General features: G+C 34.5%; 1 protein-coding gene and 1 pseudogene across 1 annotated transcript in view; one reads left to right on the top strand and one right to left on the bottom strand.

The window, feature by feature from the left end:
* Positions 1-12,146, bottom strand: part of HFM1 (HFM1, ATP-dependent DNA helicase homolog (S. cerevisiae)) — a 110,446-nt gene that overhangs the window by 78,375 nt on the left and 19,925 nt on the right. Inside the window, exons 6-12 of the mRNA XM_010860419.1 lie at positions 5,358-5,428; positions 4,785-4,917; positions 3,770-3,921; positions 3,146-3,223; positions 2,795-2,953; positions 552-752; positions 380-468 (exon numbers count right to left, since the gene is read on the bottom strand). Of these exons, the coding sequence (XP_010858721.1) occupies positions 380-468; positions 552-752; positions 2,795-2,953; positions 3,146-3,223; positions 3,770-3,921; positions 4,785-4,917; positions 5,358-5,428 (883 nt within the window). The remainder of the gene's footprint in view (positions 1-379; positions 469-551; positions 753-2,794; positions 2,954-3,145; positions 3,224-3,769; positions 3,922-4,784; positions 4,918-5,357; positions 5,429-12,146) is intronic.
* LOC105003321 lies at positions 6,710-7,386 on the top strand (annotated as a pseudogene).

The raw sequence follows: 12,146 nt of genomic DNA on the forward strand, positions 1-12,146 counted from the left end.
AGTAGACAGTGATCATGAAAACACACAGACTGGTGTTTTTAAATAAGGTAGGAGTGGTCAAACGTGTTAGAGGCTCCTGAGAGATGACTTGACAAGATTGGCTTTAGTAAACGATACAACATGGATTGGAAGTGAGTAAAAAATGAAGAAATACGAATAATCTTTCAAATAGGGCTATGAAATAAAGAAGACAGGATCAACAGTTGTACTAAGATTCATTGTCTTATTAATCCTCCAAATTACTATTATCTTTATTTTACAGATAAGGAAGCTAGCTTGGGAAAGTCAAGTAACTTGAAAAGGTCAACCCAGTTTTCTCATCTCATTTACGTTATCCCTGAAAGTCTTTCTACATACAAGAAAATATTTTAAAATATACCTCTGTTTCTGTTCCACAGTCATAATAAATTTTGCATCTTTCACAAGAACCGAAGCAGCCTGTTGCACACCTTTCCTTGTTGCACAAAACTAAAAACGAATGAATAATTTTTATATTAATCATATTAAAAATTAAACATTACATTAAAAAATAATCAACCAACAATCCATACCACAAGTGTGGGTTTCTGATCAGAGTACGTTTGTATAATACTGGCAATTTTGTAGTTGAGGGTTAAATCAAACTTGAATTCAGTTTGGTTATCACTGCTGGGAAACCCAAGAACCACTTTCCGAAGTTTCACTGGTCTATGTCTCTCATCCATTTTCAGACATACAGCAGATCTTTCACCATCTGAAAGCCATTCTGCAATCTTTAAATGACAGAAACACACACAATGAATTTTTTTCTAGTAAAGTTTTATGGCTAACATGCCCAATTACAGATCACCTTAAAGTCAAGGTATAAAAATATTTAGTCAAGTAGTCTTTTTCAACATTACATATTTTAAAGATACTATTCAATTGATATATTGGTAAATATTTTCAATTAGCAGTGTTTCAAGATTACATCCACTTTTTAACATGATAAACTTTCAATTATTATTATTTTGTTTTAGTTTCCTTCTATAGAGTCTAAATTAAAACTAATTTCAACAAAGAAATTTAATTTCTCAGTAGCACTGTAACTTCTTTGCTATTTTTCAGATATATTTCAGATATATATTTCAGATATTGCTCAGATATAGCTGACACTTCTTTTGTGTTATACTGAATACTAGCTGAATAGTAGCAAAGTAATGATTGGCAAAGGCTGGCAAAGGTTGACAACTTTTCTAAACACAGAACAAATAAACACTTGTGAGATGGAAATGCCAAAAGCATATTTCAGACTCAATTCTAGAGTCCTTAGTTAATTTCTGGAACTGTGGAGAGCAATCCTTAACTTCACATAGACTGGTTAGGCTTCATGTTCTGCTCTGAAACAGTTTCTTTGACAGGAAGATTAATGAGTTTCTAACTGCATAGGAAGGAATTATTAAAACATCTTCAAAGCTCTCATAGGTACGGATGAGAACAAGAATTTACAATTTGAGAAGGCCAAGGATAAAGGCAAAACTGAGGAACAGGACTTATAGAAAGAGACAGATGGTGTTCACAGAAGTAATGATTATCACGAAGGGGAAGACAGTTTCAAGAATTAGAGTACTGATATTTAGTAATTGCTTACAAATCAATATAAAAGTTTAGTATCCCAATGTGAAAAAGGACAAAGTCTATGACCTGACAAGTTGCAAAACAAAAAGAACTTAAAGTGATTGACTAAAATATTAAAAATATTTACTTCAGTAGTAGTCAAAGCAGTACAAAATTTTAAAATAAGGTACCATTTTCAATAACAAATGAGAACTATTTATAAGTAATAATAACAATAATTTCATTATATTATCCAGTGTTAGACTACAGATAAATAGCTAATGGTAGAAGTATAAACGAATATAACATTTATTGACATGGAAACACTTAAAAGTAGCATGTAAGTCATAAATGAGTATGCATATTATGAATTCATCAATACATCTAGAAGGACAAATGCTGGTTTTTGTTGTTTATACATACTTTAAAATTTTCTCTATTAGTTTTGAATATAAGCAAAACAAGTTGTCATTTTAAAAATAAAAATGATTGTGTTAGAGTAAAGGCAAAATTTTACACTGGATTAGAGAATACTGTATAGCAGCTTTTATGAAAACAATTTCTAAGAATTAGCTGAGGGAACAAGTCACCTTACAAGTAGGCTGTTAAGTAAATAGGAGTGAGAAAGCAGAGGGAGACTGTCTTATTTTTCAAGCTTGCCAAAAAACTGAAGAAAAAAGTAGGACATGTATTTGTCATAGAAAGTATAATATTGCACAATTATTTCTTTACCTGTTCGTGTACCCTATTAACTTTGAGATCCTCCTGAAGAGCAGGGTCTATATGTTTTCACTTTTGCATCTATTAAGAGTGCCTACGACAATTCCAGGCAAATAGAAATGGGGGAGGTGGGTGGCAATCATTCAATTAATACTAATTATTTTTATTCTCTATCATATTTGCTAGACAACTAGAGTCAGCTGGTTACAACAATCATATTAGCCAGCTTTTTATGAAATGTCTAAAATCCATGAAATTATGACTTTCAGATACTAATAAACAATGGACTTGCACCAAACATACTTTATTAAATCCACTCAACCAAATTTCACGGCCTTAATACTGTCATAGCTATGAGATCTAACCATAACCTTCCACAACATACCTTCCAATTAAATTGGTTAGGTGATTTACAGAAAAAAACTCCTCACTTTTCTCTAAGATCAAATATTTCACTAAGCCATAAAAAGAAAAACTGATAGATTAAATTCTAGCTTACGTCCTCAGCATTTGGAATCGTTGCAGATACAGCCACAAATCTCATTGGAATAATACTGTTGGTATTTTCTACAGCAGGAGACAAAATCTGCACAGTTTTCATTCTGCTGACTACAACTTCAAGAGTTGGTCCACGATTTTCATCTTTTACAACATGTACCTGAGAAAAAAATTAAGACTCATTAGCTAAAAACAAAAATCTATCTAGTCAACTAAAATGTAAAACAATATTAAACACACTTCCCTAAGAAAATAAGCATTTTCCCCTTGAAGGGATAAAGCACATATAGAGTTTGTCCATTCAAATCATCTCTTCATGTTTATATCTGAAAGTGAATAATGTGTTCACTACCTCATCAATGAGAAACAATCGAACCAGATGGACCAAAGAGTTGTCTCTCCATTTTCTAGTCATGCTATCCCATTTTTCCTAGGAAAAAAATGCACGTGGTTTAATATGATAAGGAATTGTAATAAGTATTATTAAGATATTGATAAAATTTTAAGATATTACAGATGATGGGCAATATTTTAGTTAATATTGATGTCTTAAAAGTATCCAAAGAGACTTATGGAATTTTGATAATACTGTGTTTAAAAAACTGAACCCCCATTTATTTTTAACTTTTACTCAAAATTATAGTCTAATTACCCTTTTTAAGCTCTGCCAAGGTCCTCCCTCTATAATACATAACATTTGGATAAAAGAATACAGCAACAAGTGTGATTATAAATTGTCCACAATAACAAACTGCCTATCCATATCTTTTGCCAATTTACTCCCTTTAATTGTTTATCTTTTACTTAATTGACTTGTTAGTGTTCCTTATATACCCTGAACAGTAGTACTTTTTGTTTGTTTGCTTCACATTGCAAATACATTCTTCTACTTTGTGTTTTCTTTTAGTTTTTATTCATGGTAAAGAGAAAGAGATATTTTCTAAAAAACAAAAAAATATATATAAATAACACCTACTGGAGTTGTCATAATAATATGGGCATGCTGAATCTCAAATAGGTCATCCATTACTGTATCTCCAGTGAGTTCTTTACAATTTAATCCTATTGGTCCAAATTTTTTTTTCCAATCATCAAAACGCTGACTACACAGGGCTTTTATTGGTGCCACTGCAATATAAGATATCCATCTTGAATGTCAGTGCAATTTAAAAATTATTTTCACAAATGTTAATAAAGTTAGCACACATCTAGATACCACCTAATATTCATACATTAAAAGTTAATAACATAAACATATTCAGATATATAAAGTTAATCACTGAGCAGAACTAACAAGAGAAAATTGTAACTAATAGTGAAGAAAGGTAAGACAGGAAATTATCACCATTTATGATCATCGTCTTTTTTTAACCATATGTATAAATTTGGGGGGCTTTCCTCATGGCTCAGATAGTAAAGAATCCACCTGCAATATGGGAGACCTGGGCTCAATCCCTGGGTTGGGAAGATCCCTTGGAGGAGGGTATGGCAATCCACTCCAGTATTCTTGCCTGAAGAATCCCCATGGACAGAGGAGCCTGGGCAGACTACAGTCAACAGGGTTGCAAAGAGTCATGACATGACAGAATGACTAAGCACATATATTTTTTGATGAAAAAAATTTTAATATATATGTTAAAAAGGAGAGAAGAGGGAAATCTGGGAAAATATGTTTTGAAATCTGGGAAAATGTGTTTTGAATTCAATGGTAACAGGACCAAATGTGATATGGCTTTATTTAAAAAGTATGAGAAACTAAATAATAGGACTTCCCTGGTGGCTCAGACAGTAAAGTGTCTGTCTACAATGCAGGAGACCTGGGTTCAATCCCTGGGTTGGGAAGATCCAAATGTGATATGTCTTTATTTAAAAAGTATGAGAAACTAAATAATAATTCTTATGTCTTGAATTTGAACTTATTTCTTACTTTTACCTCAATGGGTTTTCATTATTATGATTAATTATTACTTTTTCAATATACAGATACTTACTGTAAACAATTTTAATGTTTGACCATGGCAATGGTACTTCCATTAACAGTCTTGTTATAGCTAGTTCAAACACTACAGTTTTCCCAGAACCAGTTGGAGCACAAATCACAAAATTCCTATCTGTATAAAGAAGCTAAAAAAATAAAATTTAATCAATCATAGGATAGAATTTTTGAATTCTCAGTTTGTTAGAAAATATGCCTTAGGAAGAGTCTATGGAATAATAGTTCAAACATCTTAACTTCTAAACTTACTAAAATAAGCTTGCTTTACATCTGCCACTCTCAAAAATTAATACTATTAATAATTTATCATCAAGTTTTGTCAAAGTAATATGCTAGACCTAGAAGTAAATAATTTATTTAGCATTCAGAGACATTTTTATAAATCTAAACAACCCACCTATGAAAATTGCATGCGTTCATTTAACAAACATTTTTTGAGCCCCTATAATGTACCAATCACTGATAGCACTAAGGACATAAAAGTGAATGTGATCTGGTCCTTGTCCTTAGAAAGCACACAATCCAGTAAGAAAAGATAGACAGGTAAATAATTAAACAAAATACTTACATCATCAAAGGCTTTGGACTGTATGTAATTGAAATATGGGAATTCTTTGAAAATACTTCTAAATTTAGCAGCTGAGAATGACATTAAGGAGTCAAATATTTCAAAATTTTAAAAACGGGTTACTCAACTTAAAAATTAAATCAATACTGACTGACAATATTTAATTTCGAGGCTTTAATACTTGTATTTTGGCATCATAAGAAAGGAACAGACAGCTACAGAGGGAAGGATGGAGATGGCACCCCAAGAGGCTCAACTTAAAGAAAGGATCAGTGAACTTAAAAGACAGGACATTGGGGTTAATGCAATCAGGGGAGCAAAACCAAAAAGATTGACAAAGAGTGAAATTAGCTTAAGGGACTTATGGAACAACATCATGTGGACCAATATACACATTATAAGGGTCCCAGAAGAAAAAGACATAAAACTTATTTAAAGAAATAATGTATGAAAACTATCCTAGCATGGGGAAACAGACATCCAGATCCAAAAAAATCCCAGAAATTACCAGAGAAGGTGAATCTCAAGAGACCCATATTGAAACACACAGTAATTAAATTGCCAAAAGTTAAAGACAAAGGGCTTCCCTGATAGCTCAGTTGGTAAAGAATCCGTCTACAATGCAAGAGATTCTGGTTCAATTCCTGGGTTGGGAAAATCCACTGGAGAAGGGATAGGCTACCCGCTCCAGTACTCTTGGGCTTCCCTTGTGGCTCAGCTTGTAAACAATCCACCTGCAATGCGGGAGCCCTAGGTTTGATCCCTGAGTTGGTTAAGATCCCCTGGAGAAGGGAAACGCTACCCACTCCAGTATTCTGGCCTGGAGAATTCCATGGACTATTCAGTCCATGGGGTCACAAAGAGTTGAACACAACTGAGCAACTTTCACTTTCACTTGCTGAACAAAAGACAGAGAGAACCTTAAAAGCAGCAAGGGAAAAGCAACTCATTACAAAGAAATTCCCATAAGACTATGAGTGAATATTTCAGCAAAACCCTGGTGGAGCAGATTGTGGAATGATAATTTTTGGGTGTGGAAAGAAAAAAACTGCCAACCAATAATGTTTTACGTAGCAAAGTTTTTCTTCAATTCTGAAGAGGTTTTGCTAGAAAAAAAAACTGAAGGTGTAGCAGCACTTGCTGCCGCTGCGCCGTGCTGCACGTGCCGAGGGCTCCTGCAGCTGCTCGCGCGGAGCCAAAGAACGGCGAGAACGAGATTGACACTTCTGCTCCCCGCCGCCGGACACTTACGTGGGACCCTTGCCCAACTCAGCCTCAGAGCTGCGCGTTAAAAAAAAAAAAGCAGCCGCCGTCCCCTTTTGCAATATTGCAAGATAGGGGAAAAGCAGACCATGGTGAATCCGGACAGCACCTCCCAGCCGCCCCTGCTGACGGCCAGCTCCCTTTCCTGGAAGCTGTGCGCAAGCTGCGGGGGCAAGATTGCAGACCGCTTTCTGCTCTGTGCCATGGACAGCTACTGGCATAGCCGGTGCCTCAAGTGCTCCTGCTGCCAGGCGCAGCTGGGCGACATCGGCACGTCCTGTTACACCAAGAGCAGCATGATCCTTTGCAGAAATGACTACATTAGGTTATTTGGGAATAGTGGTGCTTGCAGTGCTTGTGGACTGTCTATTCCCTGCGAGTAAACTCGTCATGAGGACCCAAGGCAATGTGTATCATCTAAAGTGTTTTACATGCTCTACCTGCCGGAATCGCCTGGTCCCGGGAGATCAGTTTCACTACATCAATGGCAGTTTATTTTGTGAACATGATAGACCTACAGCTCTCATCAATGGCCATTTGAATTCACTTCAGAGCAATCCACTACTGCCAGACCAGAAGGTCTGCTAAAAGGTCAGAGTAATGCAGAATGCGTGCCTTCATCTTAGATCTTGTTTATCACAGGTGGATCCCATGTGTCTTCAGTAGACAAGTCACCTTTGTAGCTAGCACCAGTGCCAGCTCCATGCCATTGCACCTTCTTTAGTCTTGATTGCTCTTCCCGCATTTATGGGTGTATTAAAATGACTGAATATGAACATTAAGGACTCCGTGAACTTGAGCTAATGGGAGACTGTAGAGAAAATGAAAAAAGATCCACTGGAGGATATCTTTGGTGGGGGGAGAGGAGGGGAGGGAGCTTGGGAAGAGGGAAATGACTAATGAAGCTAATTAAAAGAAGCATTCAAATTTGCTTTCTACCCTCATTAACAATTAGCAGGGCACTGGCCAGAGTTTGTACCCTGTGTTTTACCTTAACAACATTCTGTTTGCTCTTTGTATATTTAAGTGTTGTAAGGAAATGTGTTTCAATCAAAACTGAACATGAGATAAAGGAAAGAGATGTGGCTTTTGTGATATTCTATCACAAACACTTTTATTGTATCTCTGTAAAATACATTGTATGTATACATATAAGTGTTTTTATCCTAATGTTGCTACTCCCATGGCAAAGACAAAAAAAAAAAAAAGGGAAAAAAAATCAGGCTCATAGCAGCTACTATGTAGAAATTTCCCACTTCTAATTTGCTAAATGAAAAAAAAAATCTTTTATTTGTGATATTTTCAGAGACATTTGCTCTAGTATGGTGTATTTAAATAATAAAAGCTTAAAAGAAAACAAAAAACAAAAAAAACTGAAGGTGTTGGTTACCACTAGACCAGTTTTACAAGAAATGCTAAAGGAAATTCTTCAAGCTGAAATGAAAGGATGCTAATTAGTAAAGGTAGTTAATCACTTACAACTCCAGTATAATGGTTAGAAGATAAAAGTACTGTATTTATAATAATTTATTATTGGATACACAATATTAAAAGATATAAATTGTGGCATCAGAAACAAAATGTGAGGGAGTATAAAATTGTAGAGCTTTTGTATGTGTTCAAATTTTTTATCAGTTTAAAAGAGACTGTTAAAACTGTAAGACTTTTTAATGGAAGTCTCCAGGTAACTACAAAACAAAACTCTACAGTTGATACAAAAGATAAACAGAAAAGAGCAAGAACACACCATTACAGAAAATCATCAAATCACAAAGGAAAAGAACAAGAGAAGAAAGAAGCAACAGAACACAAAATGTCAAAATACATTAAAGTGGCAATAGTAAGTCCATCTCTATCAATAAATACTTTAAAGGTAAATGGAATAAATTTTCTAATTAAAAGACATAAAAGTGGCTGAGTGGACTTAAAAAAAAACAGGACTAACTTATTTGCTACCTACAAGAGATTCATTTCAGCTTTAAGGATACACATAGTTTGAAAGCAAAGGGATGGAAAAAGATATTCTATACAAATGGAAATCAGCACATAGTAAAGTAGCTCTACTTATATCAGCAAAATAAACTTAAAGACAAAAACTGTCATAAGAGACAAAGAGGTCATTATACAATGATAAAGCAGTTAATTCATCAGGAAGATAGAGCAATTGTAAATACTTATGCAAACCAAACATTGGAACACCTAAATATATAAAACAAATATTAACAGATTTGAAGAGAGAAATAGACAGCAATACAATAATAGTAAGGACCTTCAAGATGCCACTTTCAACAATGGATAGATCATCCAAAAAGAAAATCAGCAAGGAAACACTGGACTTAAACTATGCCTTACACCGGATGGATAAAACAACTATACACAGAGCATTCCTTCTAGCAGAAACAGAATATACATTCTTCTCATGTGCCCATAGAACATTCTCCAAGATAGATCATAAGTTAGGGCACAAAACAAGTTTTAATAAAGTTTTAAAAGAAGACTGAAATCATATCATGCCCCTTGTCCAATCACAATAACACAAAACTAAAAACCAACTAAAAGAAGAAAATTGGAAAATTCACAAATATATGGAGATTAAACCACAAGCTCCTGAACAACCATTAGGGTTAAAGAAGAAATCAATAGGGAACATACCTTGAGACAAATGAAATGAAAACATAACATACCAAAATTTATAGGATCCAATAAAAGCTGTTCTAAGAGGGAAGTTTATAGTGATAAGTACCAAAATTAAAAAAAAATCACAAATAAACAATCTAACTTCACACCTCAAGAAACTAAAAAATGAGGAACGAAATAAGTCCACAGTTAGCAGAAAAAGGAAATATCAAAGATTAGAGGAGAAATAAATAAAAAGAAACACCAGAAAAACAACAGAAAAGGTCAATAAAGAATACATTTATTCTGAAGAATAAACTTAAGTAAAAAGATCTGTATGTTGAAAATTATAAGACATTGATGAAAGAAATTGAAGATAAAAATAAATGGAAAGATATTTCATGTTCATGGATTCAAAGAGTTAATATTGCTGAAAGTCCACACTACTCTAAGTGATCTACAGATTCAATGCAATCTCTATCCAAATTCCAACTGCATTCTTCACAGAAATAGAAAAACAAATAAAAACTCATAGAAAACCACTAAAGAAAAAAAAACAAACATCCAAAGCAATAAATACTAAAAAAGAACAAAGCTCTCCAGCCTTGTTTCCATAATATGCCCTGATTTCAAACTATATTACAAAGCTATGGTAATCAAAACAGTATGATATTGACATTAAAAACAGAAATATAGATCAATGGAACAAAATATCCAGCCCAGAAATAAACCTATGCCAATATGGTCAATTAACTTTCATCAAAGGAGCCATGAACTAGGAACGGATAATCTCTTCAATAAATGGTGACGGGAAAATTGGATATCCACATGCAAAAGAATGAAACTGGACCCCTATCTTACATCATATGAAAATATAAGCTCAAAATGGATTAAAGACTTTAAAAGAAGACTTGAAATCATAAAACTCCTAAATAAAAACAAAGGGGAAATGCTTCTTAACACTGGTTTTGGCGATGATTTTTTGGATTTGATACCAAAAGTGAAAGCAACAGATGCAAAAATAAACGAGTTTAAATATATATCAAACTAAAAAGCTTTTGCACTGTAGAAAGAAGAAACCATCAACAAAATGAAAAGGAAACCAATGGAATGGGAGAAAATATTTGCACACCACACATCCACCAAGGGTTAATATCCAAAATATACAAGGAACTTACAAAACTCAAAAAACAAATAATCCAGTTTAAAAATAGGCAAAAGATCTGAACAGACATTTTCCCAAAGAAGGCATACAAATGGCTAACAGCACATGAAAAGGTTATCATCCCATGAAAAGGTCACCACATCATCCCTGTTCACTAGGGAAATGCCAGTCAAAATCATGAGATAGCACCTAACACTTACAAATCAAAAAGATAAGAGATAAATACTGGCAAGGACATGGATGAAAGGGAATCCTTGTATACTACTGGTAGGGATATAAATCAAAACAGTCATTATGGAAAAGAGTATGGAGTTTCCTCAAAAAATTCAAAACAGAAGTACCATATCATCCAGCAATCCCTGGGTTATATCCAAAGGAAACAAAATCAGTATCTCAAAGGGTTCAGGATGGGGAGCACATGTATACCTGTGATGGATTCATTTTGATAATTGGCAAAATTAATACAATTATGTAAAGTTTAAAAATAAAATAAAATTAAAAAAAAAAGAAATGTCTGTACACCTGATTTCACTGCAGTTATTATTTACGGTAGCTAAACCATGGAAACAACCTAACCATTAAGAAATAAATGGATAAAGAAAAAATATATACAACAGACTATTATTCAGCTTTTAAAAAGAAGGAAATTCTGCCTTTTGTGACAACATGGATGAAACATCATACAAAGTGAACTAAGTCAGACAGAGAAAGACAAATCCTGCATGGTATCACTTACAAGTGGAATCCTAAAAAAAAAAGGTCAAACTCATAAAAATGAGTTGCCAGGGGCTGGGGATACAGGAGAAACAGAGGCTGGTAAAAGAATACAAATTTTTAGCTATAAGAAGATTAAAATATGAGGACCTAATGTATAAAATGGTGAGTAGAGTTGAAAATAACTGTATTATTTGCTGAGAGAGTTGAACTTGTGTTCTCACCCAAAAAAATTTTTTAAAGGTAAATATGTGAAGTGACAGATGTGTTAACTAACTTGATGGTGGGAAACTTTTGTAATGTATATGTTTATCAAACTACCATATTGAACACTTTAAATATAATTTTATTTGTCAATTATACCTTAATAAAGCTGGGGTGGAGGAGGAATTAAATTATTCCAGTCCCCAGGCACATTCCATATTCTGAAAAGAACTTATAAGGTCCTTGTAGAGAAACAAGACTATCCAAGGGTTCAGTTCAGTTCAGTTCAGTCGCTCAGTTGTGTCCGACTCTTTGCGACCCCATGAACCACAGCACACCAGGTCTCCCTGTCCATCACCAACTCCCAGAGTTCACTCAGACTCACATCCATCGAGTCGGTGATGCCATCCAGCCATCTCATCCTCCATCGTCCCCTTCTCATCCTGCCCCCAATCCCTCCCAGCATCAGGGTCTTTTCCAACGAGTCAACTCTTCTCATGAGGTGGCCAAAGTACTGGAGTTTCAGCTTCAGCATCATTCCTTCCAAAGAACACCCAAGGCTGATCTCCTTTAGAATGGACTGGTTGGATCTCCTTGCAGTCCAAGGGACTCTCAAGAGTCTTCTCCAACACCACAGTTCAAAAGCATCAATTCTTTGGCACTCAGCTTTCTTCACAGTCCAACTCTCACATCCATACATGACCACTGGAAAAACCATAGCCTTGACTAGATGGACCTTTGTTGGCAAAGTAATGTCTCTGCTTTTCAATACGTTATCTAGGTTGGTCATAACTTTCCTTCCAAGGAGTAAGCGTCTTTTAATTCTG

Source organism: Bison bison, unplaced genomic scaffold (genome assembly GCF_000754665.1).
Source record: "Bison bison bison isolate TAMUID 2011002044 unplaced genomic scaffold, Bison_UMD1.0 scf7180017864466, whole genome shotgun sequence".
NCBI lineage: Eukaryota > Metazoa > Chordata > Mammalia > Artiodactyla > Bovidae > Bison > Bison bison.